At 45.8% G+C, this 16,441-nt stretch overlaps 1 protein-coding gene across 2 annotated transcripts in view; it reads left to right on the forward strand.

Annotated features, from left to right (window-relative positions):
- The window catches only part of LG11H16orf87 (linkage group 11 C16orf87 homolog), a 20,965-nt gene extending 5,253 nt beyond the window's left edge, over positions 1–15,712 (forward strand). The window contains exons 2-5 of one of the 2 annotated variants that reach the window (XM_073605803.1): positions 2,808–2,904; positions 5,397–5,579; positions 10,656–10,772; positions 15,234–15,712. In XM_073605803.1, the coding sequence (XP_073461904.1) occupies positions 2,808–2,904; positions 5,397–5,579; positions 10,656–10,772; positions 15,234–15,352 (516 nt within the window). In that variant the 3' untranslated portion in view covers positions 15,353–15,712. The remainder of the gene's footprint in view (positions 1–2,807; positions 2,905–5,396; positions 5,580–10,655; positions 10,773–15,233) is intronic. The other variant, XM_073605804.1, reaches the window with a different exon arrangement.
- Positions 15,713–16,441: the final 729 nt, after the last annotated feature.

Here is a 16,441-nt window from a genome sequence, read left to right on the forward strand (position 1 = left end):
TCCCATAGCCAAACGGGATGTGAGAGGGAATCCCTTGGGTGTTTCGTCAGATTAGGCAACACGTCACATTTTGTAACGGAAGTGACGTTTCGGCACGGCCATCTTGCTACACCCTGCACTCGTCCACAGTAAGGATACAGTGAGAAGGCGGCAAGCGGACATCTTGTTACACCCACTGGAGTCATGCATTTGACCCTTATTTTTAACAGTAAACTGAGTTTTTATATAGTAAAATACAGTATTTAGAACTCCGTCTGACTGTTGTTTGATGTTGAATTTTAAAAGCAGCGGCAAACCTGCTGATCTAACAGGTTTGATAATACGACAGAACTACGCTGCTTTGAAAAATGAACATCAAAACAGTCTGACGGATTTCTAAATACTGTATTTCACTATAAACGCTCCGTTTGACCGTTAAAAATAAGTGTGAAATGCTGGGCTCCAGTGGGTGTAACAAGATGTCCGCTTGCTTCCTTCTCAAAGTATCCTTACTGTGGACGAGTAGGGGTTGCAAGATGGCGATCGCTTTCCTTATAAAATGCTCCTAATCTGATGAAACAAGGGCCGCCCCAGGTCACCAGAACCAGTGTCCCCATTGGAAGATTTCCCCTCTTCCTGTTCTGGTGACAACCCAACATTTGGGATTTTCTTATACGTTAACACTCAGTGATAATGGTATACCGGACAAATAGAGAGGGTGAATCTCCCTAACGGAGACACAGACAACAATAAAAAAAAAAAAAATCTTACAGGGGTTCTAATCCCTCTCCCTTCATACAAAAAAAAATGCCTTCAGGTAGACTTTTTTTTTTTTTTAAAGCCTATTTCTGTGGAAAACAAAAATCCTTGGAGATGGTGGTGTCGGCTCATTGGTAGTATACATCTGTCTGAAGTATGTATTGTGTTTATGAGCTTTCACAACATAAAACGGTACATGTTCCGCATTGCTGGGAAGTCGTAAAACTTCTCTAAAGGTTCACAGAATGTGTGTACAGCTGTATAAGGAAAGTCTCTCTTGTGACCCGCGTAAATAGATAGAAATAGATAGAGGAACAGAGGGGGAGGGGGGGGGACTATACATGTGTATATACAGTGAGAGGGAAAAAAGTATTTGATCCCATGCTGATTTTGTATGTTTGCACACTTAGAAATGGTCGGTTTATTTTAACAGTGAGAGACAGAATAATAACAAAAATATCCAGAAAAAACACATTTCAAAAAAAATTTTAAATTGATTTGCATTTTTATCCGTGAAATAAGTATTTGATCCCTTCGCAATACATGACTATTTGGCAAAGCCCTTGTTGGCAATCACAGAGGTCAGAAGTTTCTTGTAGTTGGCCACCAGGTTTGTACACATCTCAGGAGGGATTTTGTCCCACTCCTCTCCAAGTCATTAAAGGAGAAGTCCAGCCTGAGCTTGTTTGGCTGGACTTCTCCTATTGATCACAGGTGTGCAGTTCGTTTTGCACTCCTGTGACCCGTTTTTCAGCAGAGAGCGCCTATAAAAGTGATCTTTTGCGGCGGAATGCTCCCCTGGCTGACTAGCTCCCGCCAATGAGGGGACAAAGGGGGTGGGGCTCCGTGTCTAAATGGACACACGGAAGCTGTGGCTCGGCTTGGGTGCCCCCATAGCAAGCTGCTTGCTGTGGGGGCACTGAACAGGAGGGAGGGGCCAGGAGCAGCGAAGAGGGACCCGAGAAGAGGAGGATCTGGGCTCCTCTGTGCAAAATCAACTGCACAGAGGAGGTAGGTATAGACATGTTTGTGTGGTTTTTTTTTTTTTTTTTTTTTTTGTTTTCTTTTTTTGTTTTAACGAGACTATACAATCACCTTAAAGCGGAGTTTCACCCGTTTTTTAGTTTATTAAGAGTCCACAGCTACAAAAAAATGTAGCTGCTGACTTTTAACAAACAGACGCTCATCTGTCCCACGGTCCAGTGATGCGGCCACCCGAAGCAGCGCTCCTCTCCGCCGTCATAGTAACTGTGGGCACCCGGCCGTGACAGCTTACGGCTTCGCGACTGGGCGCGCACACGTTGCGCTGCGCTCTGCTATTGGAGGGAAGGGCCTGCCTAAGGGGAGAGGAGTCGCCGCCTAGGTGGCCTAGAAACGGAAGGAGGAAGTGGGACAGGAAGTTTCTCTAAAAAGTAAGGACCCACTCTTCACCCCCCCCACCCCTCCCCACCCCACACACCCCTCCCCACACACCACACCCCACCCCACACACCCCACCCCACCCACCCCACACCCCACCCCACACACCCCACCCCACCCACCCCACACACACCACACACACACACACACACACACACACACACACACACACACACACACACACACACACACACACACACACACACCACACACACACACACAAAAAATGACATCCAAAATGTGGCATGTAAAGGCGGCGAGGAGTGCTTAAAGCGGAAGTTCCACTTTTGGGTGGAACGCCACTTTAAGTTTGACTCCTCAGAAGGCGTGTCTGAGCTCTGAAAAGAGACCACTGCTTCCACACAGTGAGCAAGGGTCCCACTCTGCAGCAAGTTGGCAGAGGACAGGCTTCTCTAACCAGACTGTGGCTGTTTTCTAAAGAAAATGAAATAGAAGACACTATTTGTTCTGATGCTCCTGGAATGGGGAACAGAGAAGAAAGTCCATTTGGGTTTTTAATCTATAACTGCTTGTGTATTGAGGGTTCTTTAGAGTTAGTTGGAGTTCCACAAATTCAGAAAAAGTATTTTGGTTTTATACAACAATAGGAATGATTGGGATCGGTCTTATGAAATGTGTTTGTGTTTCAGGTTCCTGTGGCCTGCAAGTCCTGTCCCTGTGGTTACATATTTATCAGCAGAAAACTTCTACATGCCAGACAGACGGAGCGGATACACCCCACATCAGGTATTCGTCTCGCCCTATTATATTTTATATTATGACTCTCCTAATTGTCCCACCTGAGCAAAGGAGATGCACAGAACATTAAAGTGAACCTCAACTTACAAAGTGAAGATTTTTGATATGTTATAGCCACTTGCTGACCAGGCCTCACTCTGACATTTGTTTACAAGTAAAAATCTTTTTTTTTTTTTTGCTAGAAACTTACTAATAAAATTACCCAACAAGCAAAAAAAAAGAAACACTTTGACTTTAAAAAAAACAAATAATCATGTGTTTAAGCCCAAGAACCAGAAGTGACGTAAGAGGTCGCTCCGGTCCTCCAAGGGCATAGAGTTGAGTGGGGGGCTATCTTGCCCTCACTTGACTTCCTGCCTAGCCATCGGCCGCATTTGGACCGGTTCTGACTTACTGACGACTCTGGTAAGCTCAGAACCAACGGGAGGGGAACTGGGGTCACTTTTCCCGCCGCCAATAAAAGTGATCTTGCGGCGAATGCGCCCCTGGGATCACTTTTATTGGCAAGCCGACTGCCTAATAGAAAAAAAGATAACTGGGGTTATGGCGACTAGCTGCCGCCATAACTCCCCGGTATTTAACGTCAAAAACATGACGTACATTCCCCGGTTAGGCAGTCGGCAAGTGGATAGAGAACATCTAGAAATGTTAAGTGTGCTGAAGCGGTCCCCCGTGAAATGTACCTTTTTTGTCTTCAATTCCTCCTGACCAATAACTGTGCAATTCCTGGTATGTGAGTGTGCCTACAGCCTCATAGCTGTATATCTGCAATGTGAGATCTCAGGCACAACTGTCTCTCTGATTTATTCAGATTTGGTGATGTCACTAGTGTGCTGCTCACTGTTCTCCTTACTGGAGGATCTGACATGAGGAAGTAAAGCCCTGCCTCTACCAAGATGGCCGCCTCAACATGGAAACAGTGCAGAACAAGCCATAGAAAGTCCGTAATGGGTGGGGGGGGGGGGGGGTGATCAACTGTAGAGAGAACACAGACATTACTGGTAACCAGCCCTTTGCCCTCTGCCTGCATATTTGGGCCCAGCTTCCAGAATTCAGTTCCTCTTTAACCCTTTCATGAGTAAGGATAAAACAAATCTAAATGCCTAAGCATAATTTGACATGTGTTAATAAAACTACATATCACAACTGAAATAAAATAAATAAAAAATATGCATCTCTGTGCTGTGGTGGGGCGGCAGCTGACACAGATAAGTAATATACCAAACTTATAAATAATCTTGTGTGTAGCGCCAAAAGTAAATGAACAGTGATGAGATAAGAATACTGTGTTTCAAATGGACAGCACATTAAAATAAAGAAAGTCCAAAAAAGTGTTAAAAGTGAAAAAATGCTAAAGTAAAAAAAATAAAAAATAAAATATATATATATATATATATATATATTATATATTTTTATTTTTTTTACTTTAGCATTTTTTCACTTTTAACACCTTTTTGGACTTTATTTTAATGTGCTGTCCATTTTAAAATATATAAATAGATATAGAGAGAGAGATATAATTATATCATTTTTTTTTTTTTTTTTCTTTTTGCTCTCAGGCATCTGGGTGGATCGAAAGTCAGGATCCCTCCAGAGCCTGGACCGGCTGAGTGACTTTAGCCGACCGCGGACTTTAGCCCACAGTTGACCTGTTTCTGGGCCACAGAAGTGAATCTTTTGAAGTAGGAAGTAGGATCACTAGAGCTTTGGCCCTACTTTTCCTTTTAAAAAAAGTATGGCAAAAACTATTTTTGGCCATACTTCTCTTGTGGGTCACGGGTGTGAACTTACTTTTGCACTCCGGTGACCCAGAATCAACCTTGAGCGGGCTAAAACCCACTGTCGACTGACGTCACAGAGCCGGCGGTCCAGGATCTAGAAGGATCCCGACTATGTTGGGATCCACCCAGATGCAACAGCGTGCCAATGAGAGCCTGAGCGAGCCGCTCCAATCCCCTTCCCAGCTCCAGTTTTTGCTGGAGGGGCAGAGCAGAGTGGAATAATTTGACAGTCACTGCTCCCTGCTCAGTGAGAACTGAGCGATGGCAGCCATGTGATCGCTCAGTGCTCTGTCTTCGGCGGTGGGGGACTGTTGCAGCATTAGGCCGATGGTGCAGCCATATAGGTGAGTGTACTTTTTTTTGGGGGGGGGTTTCCCCTTTACCACGAACATTGGAGGGAGGTGTTTTGTAGTCCAGAGATAGCTGAGAAACATTGCTAACATATGTTGCCACAGGAAGTTTGGAACCCACTGGATTTAGGGCAGGATCAAAAGCAACATTTCTACACTTATAGAACAGATATAACTAAATGCTTGCGAATAGGGAGCAAATAGAAGTTTGTTCTGGTTTTATGTACAAGCGATTCTTATTTCATCACATTGGAGTTATGAGATTGGCTCGCCTATGCTGGACAGCTTTTTTTTTTTTTTTTTTTTTTCTCGTATACTTCATATAGTCTCCTGTCTTGGTTTTGTTTAGAAAACAGATCCGATCCTAAACGAAGGCGGACAGAAAGGATAAAAAGAGAGCGGATCATCTCTACAGTCAGTAGAGACCTGGAGAACAGGAGGCGGTCAAGATCCAATAGCCAATCGGAAGCAGTGCGCCGAGGAAGGGGGCGGCCGAAAACAGTTACATCGAAGAAACCGGAAGAGGAGAAAGGTATCTATAACTACATACTGTCCAGAGGTTCTCTACCCAAGGTTCTGCATTTTAGTACTGCCATGGGGGCGGGGGGGGTGAGCCTCCTTTTATAAATGGTGGTATGACCCGTAAGAGGACTGCCTATTACTTTACCATTTGAAGAGAATGGACCTTTCTGATGTCGGGCTGGTCAGTAAAGTTCCTTCTACTCGGTGACCAACATTCAAGTGCATGTTCCAGCCAAAACATATTTTTTTCTTTGTTTTGCATGTCGTGTGGATTCGTTTGAACACCTGTAAAGGAATTGCTGCTCTCCAGGGCTTTGGAAGAGAGCTTTTGCCTCACTTCCTGTCTGGCTGACAACTTTTTTTTTACCAAACAGGAAGTTAGGGAAAATTTGCAACAGGTGCACAGAGAGAAATTCAAAGCCAACAGAGGGGGATTCACATGCTCACTCTAGGGCGGGCATGGAGGCTCACTCTAGGGCAGGCATGGAGATCTGTGCAGCTCTGTACAGCTGGCTGCCTGTCATTGATTTGAACCGGTAGTCTGCATGGAACACCTGTGCATCTTTGTACAGGCCTACATGTAATTGAGCCTGAACAAGCAGGACGGCTCCACTGCAAGAGTACTTCTTCCTTTTTTTTTTTTTTTTTCCATTCCCAGAGTTCAGCTTTAGATTTGGTTTACATATATTTTGAACTGCATCCGATTTGCATAACCTGTAAACTAGACCAGCTTTCAGTGGAGCTAGTTGACATATATGCAGGCCGGTTGCAGTGCAAATGAAAGAAAAGGGTCCGGTGCATTTTTCAGTCCTGTTCAGGTGCGATTTAAATGTCAAATTCGTACCTGAACCGCTGAATGTAAAGGTCCATAAAGACATGGATGAGCGAGTTTGGGGTGGAGGTACTTGACTGGCCTTCCCAGAGTCCTGACCTCAACCCGATAGAACACCTTTGGGATGAATTAGAGTGGAGACTGTGAGCCAGGCCTTCTTGTCCAACATCAGTGCCTGACCTCACAAATGCGCTTCTGGAAGAATGGTCAAACATTCCCATAGACACACTTCTAAACCTTGTGGACGGCCTTCCCAGAAGAGTTGAAGCTGTTATAGCTGCAAAGGGTGGGCCAACTCAATATTGAACCCTACGGACTAAGACTGGGATGCCATTAAAGTCCATGTGCGTGTAAAGGCAGGCGTACCAATCAGCGGCAGCCCGTCCATTAGCGCCGCCCCCCCTCCCTCATCCGTGTGTCCGGCCCCCTAATCTACATAGAGGGCGCCGGACTATGGATTCCAATGGCGGAGGTGTGTGTAATTAGAGCCAGAGGCACTGCGCCCTGATCCCACCCAGTTGTGTGATGGCGAATGAATATTCGCTATTTTCACACTAAGTTTCCTCCCCTCCAATCCGGGGAGGCCAAAAGTCAGGCGATCCTATTGGACACCTAGCGCCTAGGAGGAGGAGACGCACAGTGGAAACTGCCGTGCTGGAGGAGAGGACTCCGGACCTGCCACCCGCCACCTAGATGGGGTCCGCCGTGCTGGAGGACACCAGAGCCGCAGCCTGCCACCTAGATGGGGGTAAGTGCCAGACCAATCGGCAGACAGCGAGCACCGGGGCGGGGGGGAGGTGTAGTGCCACCCCCCAAAAAAAAAAAAAAAATTACACCAGCCGCCACTGGTCCCAATACTTTTGGCAATAGAGTGTATAATTTGCTCAGTCTCGGATACTTGCCGTGTTACACAAGGACGATTTGTTCATGAATTCAGACCCCATCCATTCCCTTCAGTGGGTCTGGAGCAGAGGAAAAGGCCATTCTCTTTACAGGATCTATTGCTATAATGATGTGAGATTTGGGTGGAGAACCACATCCTGGATTTTCTATATGTACTGTGTCTACATAATCATTATTAATCTTAATTTCTTCATAAATGATTGCATCCTCCTGTTATGATTTTTGTCATTTACATTCTTGATTAGATTGCCCTAAAGGTAAAAGAAGGATAAAATGTAATTCTTGCAGGTAAATAACTGTAGTATAGTCAGCCTTATGTTAGGAGGTGAAGAGCAGTGTGGCAACCCCCCCCCCCCCCCCACCCTTGGGAACCAATCGGCAATCATCGTTCAGCGACTGCTGTGAGATAATCACATTTGCGAGTGTTTGACATGGTAATTGCTGGCGGCACTGATTAATTACTGCAGTTATGTCTCATGCCGGCTGTGGTGGGTCAGTTTTTCGTCTGTCAACTTTTAACACCCTCCCCAAGGATCATTGCAGCAACCCCTCCTGCCATGGTCTCCTTAGACTCAGTTCACACTGCTGCGACCTGCTGTGCGACTATGCCAGGCGACTTTTGAAGCAGCTTCAGGTAATCTTCCTGTAATGTCGGATCCAAATCACATCACTTAAGATGAGAATCAGACTTGCAGGCGACTTCCTTTTAAAGTCTATGGGCACAATATAGATAGAAGTCGCCTTGAAGTAGTACAGTGTCAGAAACCATGAAATCAGACTGAGACAGAAGTACAGTTAAATCATACTTGTTTAATAATAAAAGTAAATAGAACAAACGTAGTCAAAACATAGCCAAAGTTCAGGAACCGGAACGGATAGTCAGACAAGCCAAACGTCAGGGAGCCGGAGATGAGCGTAGTAAAACAGCAAGCAGGATCTGGAGCCAGAAGGAATGTCAGCCAAGCAAGTCTTTTAACAGGAATGCAGGAGAGTGTCTCCGTGATGTTGACCAAGGCGAAGGCAGAGATTCTTTGGGCTGGACGGCTTAAGTAGGCCGGACTGACGAGCAGGATATCATCAACAGCTGAGTAACTGTGGAGAGGTAGGAGCTGGCAATTAGCCAACAGCTGTTCGGCCAGCTCAGAGAAGGAAGGGCTGAGCCCAGCCCTGACATGCAGGAACCTTTTTCTAAAGTCGGAGCGGCTTCAGTAGTGCTAATTAAGACCGCTCTCATTGAATAACATGGGATTTCACATGTCAAGCGACTTGGGGGTCTCACAGGTTGGATCCCAAGTCACGGCAATGTGAACCGAGCTTTGGCCTTGGTCTCCTGAACATCAATTTTGTCAAATTCCTGCATGCATCCTAGATTCATCCCTTTGTGTCTTCAGACTAAAAACTCACCCTCAAAGGCAACTTCAACTGCAGCCAAAACTTTTTTTTTTTTCGTTTGTTTTCCTGCATAGAGCTGGGAAGGGTTGGAACCTCCATCAGGTTTTTTGGCTGTCTTTACCCCCATCAGGGAGAATTTTTTTTCACGCCCTGTCCCAGTGACACAACAGGAAGTGAGTGGAGATCCGCTGGGGGAAGGAGGAGGGGCCTTACATACTCTTACATCGATCTTACCCGGGAGCGGGTACCTGTCAAAACCAGGTTTTGAATTTAAAATTTGTAAATAAGCATTTTTCTCCTTCACTGATGTGGGCTGATTGGGTGGCACTGATGGGCACTAATTAGGTGGCGCCGACAGGAAGCACTGATGGGCACTGTTGGGGCGGCACTGTAATCAGTTTCCCCGATTATCAGTGTAGATGTACCCTGTGTGGATTTGCCGGTTATCGGCTCTCCTCATTGCGCTGTCAGCGTGTGGAGAGGAATGCCGATGACCATGAAATCCTGTTTACACTGTGGTGATCAGTTGTGATTGGACACAGCCGATCGCGAGGTAAAGAGCCACTGTGATTGGCTCTTTACCACGATCTGTGAATAGCCGTGTCTCAAGGACACAGCGATTACAGCTGCCTGCAGATGTGCGCCGCAGGGGGCATGCGAACAGCGTGATCACAATCGGCCGTGATTCGTCTATAGCACGGTCGTGAAGAGGTTAAGCTTTGACAAAAACCCTGGAAGCTGATTGGTTTCTGTGCAGAACTGCACCAGATTTACACTCCGGTTTTCGTAAATCAACCCCATTGCATCAAGTTAAGCAGTAGCTTCAAGTCCCCTCAGCGCACTCCTAAGCTTGGAAGGACACAACCAGGGTCCTGACTGGCTTACATGTTTTGACAGTAGTACTCTCTTTCTCAGGGCCAGACCATCTAAGGAAGAGGGTACTACCCTCGAAACGTGTTATATTCAGAACTTATGGAAGCAGAGGTCTCGCACACCCCTTATCAGGGGAGTTGCAAAAAGACGTTCGCTCTTTGAAGCTGAGTTCCTGGAATTCAGCGATTTTTGGCGCCCCAGCCGATGTTGCTGCCGCCATTGCCGGTAAGGGAACCTGGCAGTAAAGACTTGCGGCTTTTAAGCCGGGTCCCTACTACGCACGTGCGAGGCGCGCTGCACTCTCTTACTGGCCCGGCAGAAGGAGGAGGAGGGGGGGGCGGAACTTCTGACGTACCTCGCTGCGGCGAGGTCCGATGGAAGTGGGGACGGTACCTGTCAAAAACGGGTACCTGCTCCCCCCCCCCCTCAAAGGTGCCAAATGTGGCACCGGGGGGGGGGGGGGGGGGAACGACATGAATTAGGTAAGCGGAAGTTCTAATTTTGGGTGGAACTCCGCTTTAAGAACGAGTTGTGTTTAGTTGCTGCTTGTGAATCATGTTATTAAAATAATACATTTCAAGCAGCTGGCCTAATGAGCTAATATGTGGAGGTTAGGCCAGACCCTCCCCCTCCCCTCTGCCACCCCACCCCCACGCACATCCCTAACCTTGCTTACCCCTTTAACTTGCTTGGACTCCCCAGCCTGACAGCGCTTCTGCAGCCTTTGCCTATCCAGCTTCTTAATTCCTGCATCAATTCCACCCCGCTTTTCACATCCAGAGCCAGCTTTTGAGCAAGAAGGCGATTGACTTACTGCATTTTTGAATTATTATTATTTTTTTTTTTTTATTTAAATGAAAATTTAACATTTTACTTTATACGTGTGTATTGTTTGAGCTTTTAGTTATTTAAAAGGGAATGTTAATGGGCTTTAAGATTTTTACCCTCCCCCCCACCCCTCCTAAAGCTAACACCCCCTCCTCTCCCCCCCCCCCCCCACCACCTTTCCTTCCATTGCTGACATCACGCTTCACCCCCTCCCTCCTGCTGCAGCTTTAACCCTAACCCATTAGTCTTACCCGGCAGCGGCGCCTGGAAGCCTCAAGGAGACCGGATTTGACAGACCGTCAGCAGGGAGCAGCGACGAATCCAGATCATTGAGAGCAGACCGCGGGAGTAGGAGGCAGCAGGGGATGGGAGAAGGTAAGGTGATTGCTGGCGAGCAATTGCATTGTGGGAGAGATTGCTCTGGTGAGCAATGGGGCTGGTTTGATGTCGACTATTCTGCTGTTTTAGTTTCAAAATCATTTGTCAAAAAAAAAGTGTGGTAATTGTAACCGTTTTCTTTTAACAATGAAGCTTGCAAAACTGAATGTATTTTTATAATTTTCTTGTATAACTTTTCTCTTCCCTCCATTGAAGGACACAGCTCAGATTCTTGGATCTTGACCATTGGGTTATAGATCCACCTTCAGGAGCAGGACACCAGGCACAGAAACAAAAGCATTGCCCAGGGGCTCCCCCTGCTGGTGGCTTAATCCCCTTCATCTGCTAGAGAGGCAGCTCAGTTTTTTTTTTACCTATTGTCAAAAAATAAGGACCTAACCTCCCTGCCCTGTCGGAAATCTTAATTCCTTTTTTTTTTTTTCTTTTTTTTACCAGCAATTGAAGAAATGCCCTCTTACATTGGTGGCCAGCGGAAACCCCTCCCCCTTCCTTACATAGGTGGTCAATGAAAAAGGCCTTCGTTACACTTATGGTCAGTGGTGAAATGCCCATTGGTGATCAGTGTGGAAGTGAATTACATCAAATATCAGTCCCCCCACCCCCCACATTGGTAGTATTTGCAGGTGGTAGATCAATCTGTCTTTTCCCACAGCTCGAAGAACCCCTAGCGATCTCTAGAGGAACCCTGGTTGGGAAACCCCACGGTGAAGCATGAGTTTGTGACCGTAAAGTAATTGTTTTTATTGAAAAAAAAACAAAAAAAACGAGTCTTTACAAACATTATACTTACCTGCTCTGTTGCAGTGGATTTGCACAGAGCAGCCAGGATCCTCCTCTTCTCGGGTCCCTCTTCTGTGCTCCTGGCCCCTCCCTCCTGTCGAGTGCCTCCACAGCAAGCAGCTCGCTACAGGGGGCACCCGGGGCAAATCACAGCTCCCTGTGTCCATTCAGACACGGAGCTGCGGCCCCGCCCCCCTCTCCTGTTTGGCTGACTGACTTTGACAGCAGTGGAAGCCAATGGTGCTGCTGCTGTGTCCCAGCCAATAAGGAGGGAGAGTTTTGAATGGCCAAGACACTCGAGGACATCAGTGAACAGAGATGAGGTTCAGGTAAGTATTGGGGGGCTGAGGGGGGCTGCTGCACACAGAAGGTTTTTTTATCATAATGCATAGAATGCATAAAGATATAAAAAAAACCTTCTGACTTTAGAACTCCTTTAACCACTTCAATACCACTTCACTTTCAACCCCCGTCCTGACCAGCCCAATTTTCAGCTTTCAGCACTGTCACGCTTTAACAATTGCGCGGTCATGCAACACTGTGTCCAAATTTTTATCTTTTTTTTTTTACACAAATAGATTTCCCCTGGTGGTATTTAATCACTACTGTTCTTTTTTTTTTTTTTTTTTTTTTTTTTTTTGTTTCTGTTATAAAATGTTGCAAATAAATCTTTCTTCATAAATTTAGGCCAAAATGTATTCTGCTCCATTTCTTTGGTGAAAATAACCCAAATCTGTGTTTTATTTAGTCTGTCCACAATCCTGATGTACTGACGGCCTCACTTTTTTTTTTTTTTTTTACGTACTGTCACCAGTGCAGCACAGTGTCACCATATGAATTGGTGTGGTGGAGATCAGGAACACAGACAGTATGTAACAAAACCAGAGCAATACAGAGTTACCATAGTACCACTGTACTACTCTGTAGAATTAATCAGGATTTTTTTTATTTTCGGATTTTTCAACACCTTATGGTTGCTTATACCAATTAATTTTATTTGTATATGCAACCATGTTTACTGATTGAAACTGATTCGTTCAGTGTGTATTGTGATTAGCTGTGATTGGCCATAGCTAATCACATGATACAAATGGGCTGTGATTGGCCCTGATTGTAACATGTGATCACTGTGACCAATCACCATTAGCGACACAAATGTACACATTGGATGGCACGAAAGAAAGCCATCCATTGTTTACAGATGTCATGTGATCTGCTGTGATTGGTCACAGCGGTCACATGGTACTGTCAGCAGGCTTGTACAGCGATCTGTCATGGGCAGTGTCCGGTGACAGATTGCGCCTGCAGAGATTTCCTGCATTGTGTGCCACCTTCTGGGAGGACTTCATATGACATCCACCCGGAACGATGAAGGTCCCGTCCGGCCGTCATTTTGCAATAGGCCGGGCTGGAAGTGGTTAAAGTGAACTTGTGTGGGGTAGCTTTACTGCAAAACAAACCTTTAAAAAAGGGTTTCTATTGGGTGTTAAAAATATGAAAGATAAAAGTGTTGCTAAATAACCATGAAGTCTCCACAGTGTGAAAATTTTCACATGTTTAACTAGGGAAATTAGAACTTGATGGGGACAGCATGAGCAAGGAAAAGGACATAATGTTATGTTTGCAGACTTTCTTGGCTAAGTCGAAGAACACTATATTGTGTTAAATTTGCGACAGTAAATTTAATTTTAAGATATTTCATAACCTACAAAACAAAAATAATTTTTTCAACAGTTCAAAATGGATATAGAATACAAAAAAAATAAAAAACTAATAACCATAAGAAGGGAAAGCAGCCAGCTAAAGCTGGATAATAAATACAAACCTTCAACTGGTTTCCAAGGCTGGCCATAGATCTAGGAGGACAGTCCAGTGTCATAAATCTGACCACCCTCAAGCTTGTCTACCGGCTGCCAGGAGATGAGCAGAATCTCTCCAACACACACATGACAAAAAAGGATTCTTCTTTAAATAACAGGACTGGGTTAGAACTTCTCTCAGTTTTATGAAATAAATAACAATCATATTTTAGCGAATGGGATATAATCAAGGAAATCTCTGCAATGTACACAGCCATTTAAATAAAAGAAAATGATGATAGAAGTTTTAAATGTTCCCCCTCTATCCGAAACAAACAATTGTGTCTGGTGTTGCAGTTCAATTTTCAATTGTATGTGACTAGTATAGATATTGTTTTACAGTAATTATTATGCTTCACCTAGATGGTAAAAGATGCACTTTTTATATTTCTTCTTCTCTTTTCTTTTCTTTTCTCTCTCTTCCACCACCCAACCTCTCACCTACCCCATCTCTCTGCTCTCCTCTTTCTCTGTCCCACTCCGCTGTCTCTTTCTCTCCCTCTCCCTTCTTTCTCTTTCTCTTTCTCTTTCTCTCCCTTCTCTTTCTCTTTCTCTTTCTCTTTCTCTCCCTTCTCTTTCTCCCCCCCCCCTCCCTTCTCTTTCTCTTTCTCCCTCTCCCCCTCTCCCTTCTCTTTCTCCCCCTCTCCCTTCTCTTTCTCCCCCTCTCCCTTCTCTTTCTCCCCCTCTCCCTTCTCTTTCTCCCCCTCTCCCTTCTCTTTCTCCCCCTCTCCCTTCTCTTTCTCCCCCTCTCCCTTCTCTTTCTCCCCCTCTCCCTTCTCTTTCTCTCCCTCACCCTTCTCTTTCGCTTTCTCCCCCTCTCCCTTCTCTCTTTCTCCCCCTCTCCCTTCTCTCTTTCTCCCCCTCTCCCTTCTCTCTTTCTCCCCCTCTCCCTTCTCTCTTTCTCCCCCTCTCCCTTCTCTCTTTCTCCCCCTCTCCCTTCTCTCTTTCTCCCCCTCTCCCTTCTCTCTTTCTCCCCCTCTCCCTTCTCTCTTTCTCCCCCTCTCCCTTCTCTCTTTCTCCCCCTCTCCCTTCTCTCTTTCTCCCTTCTCTCTTTCTCCCCCTCTCCCTCTCCCTTCTCTCTTTCTCCCCCTCTCCCTCTCCCTTCTCTCTTTCTCCCCCTCTCCCTCTCCCTTCTCTCTTTCTCCCCCTTCTCTCTTTCTCCCCCTCTCCCTCTCCCTTCTCTCTTTCTCCCCCTCTCCCTCTCCCTTCTCTCTTTCTCCCCCTCCCCCTCTCCCTCTCCCTTCTCTCTTTCTCCCCCTCTCCCTCTCCCTCTCCCTTTCTCCCCCTCTCCCTCTCCCTCTCCCTTCTCTCTTTCTCCCCCTCTCCCTCTCCCTTCTCTCTTTCTCCCCCTCTCCCTCCTCTCTTTCTCCCCCTCTCCCTCTCCCTCTCCCTTTCTCCCCCTCTCCCTCTCCCTCTCCCTTCTCTCTTTCTCCCCCTCTCCCTCTCCCTTCTCTCTTTCTCCCCCTCTCCCTCCTCTCTTTCTCCCCCTCTCCCTCTCCCTTCTCTCTTTCTCTCCCTCTCCCTTCTCTCTTTTTCTCCCCCTCTCCCTCTCCCTTCTCTCTTTTTCTCCCCCTCTCCCTCTCCCTTCTCTCTTTTTCTCCCCCTCTCCCTCTCCCTTCTCTCTTTTTCTCCCCCTCTCCCTCTCACTTCTCTCTTTCTCCCCTCCCCCTCTCACTTCTCTCTTTCTCCCCTCCCCCTCTCACTTCTCTCTTTCTCCCCTCCCCCTCTCACTTCTCTCTTTCTCCCCTCCCCCTCTCCCTTCTCTCTTTCTCCCCTCCCCCTCTCCCTTCTCCCCCAGAAAAACAAGAGAAAGAAGTGGACATGTATGCCAACCTCTCAGATGAAAAAGCGTTTGTATTTTCCGTTGCACTAGCAGAAATTAACCGGAAAATCCTCAATCAAAGACTTATCTTGTGACCTCCCTCCATCTGGCTGGAGGGGATGGTCAATACAGGTGCAGTCCTGACCTGTACAGGACATTACAGACGGCTCCCTGCACTACAGACTTTGTATTTTCTACCGTGTCATACAGCAATATTCTATTTTCCACACGGGGGCTTTTCTTCTTTCTCTTCGTTATATGAATCTCAGTGATTCTAATCCTTTTTTTTTTTAGAAGAGGAAATCACTCTGGCACGGCCGCCAAACTTGGTGTATTTAAACGCTTGGTAAAATATTATATGTATCACAATTTTATAAATTAAAAAAAAAAATAGAGCCTGACAAATGTACAGTTTATATAACGTTTATATATTAAATGGATGTTGCCTTTTGAAAGATGTGTAATGCGTTATTTTGTTTCCGGCTTTTTTGTGTGCGTCTGTATTGTAATCAGACCAATCAGATTGCAGGATTGATTTTCCTAGTTCAAATTAGGAAGTCAAAGGAAGGATCAAGGTGAAAAAAAGGAGAAAAAAAAAAACAAATGGCTGCACACCACCGGGGGACACGGTCCAATTACCAATACGTTTATTGCCACCAATGTTACACTGACAGCACTAGGATACACAAGGTGGTTGACGCGTTTCACACATCCAAGTGCATATTCAGAATGAGTACTTCATTGTGTGAAACATGTCCATGGCAATTTGTGTGTCTTTTGTTTCCAGACAGCCCATGTCACGTAGACTGGCGAAAGGACCAGCAAGGTGCGACAAGGAAGGTGATGACTGCAACCAGAATATCCTTTTATTTTAATTTTTGGGGTTAGAAAGTTTCAAAGATTTTTACATGTATAAAGTAATGCTAAGATAGCGGCACACAGCGTAGCTGTGCTATCTCTACATAGCTCAGCTGAAGTACAACTTATTTTTTATTTTTTTGTGACATTTCCTCTTCCTGCCACTAGATGGTGCTCTTGTTTTACAGAAGTGCAGAGGACCTTCACTCTACATAGATGAGTCCTTTCCAAGGTCAGAAGCACAAATGCTGCAAACTGGAGCTGCTCTACTGTCAGCTCATTTCCATTAGGTTAAATGAAGCTTTTACCAAGAGCTGACACTTTTA

This window comes from Aquarana catesbeiana, linkage group LG11, assembly GCF_042186555.1.
Source record: "Aquarana catesbeiana isolate 2022-GZ linkage group LG11, ASM4218655v1, whole genome shotgun sequence".
Taxonomy (NCBI): domain Eukaryota; kingdom Metazoa; phylum Chordata; class Amphibia; order Anura; family Ranidae; genus Aquarana; species Aquarana catesbeiana.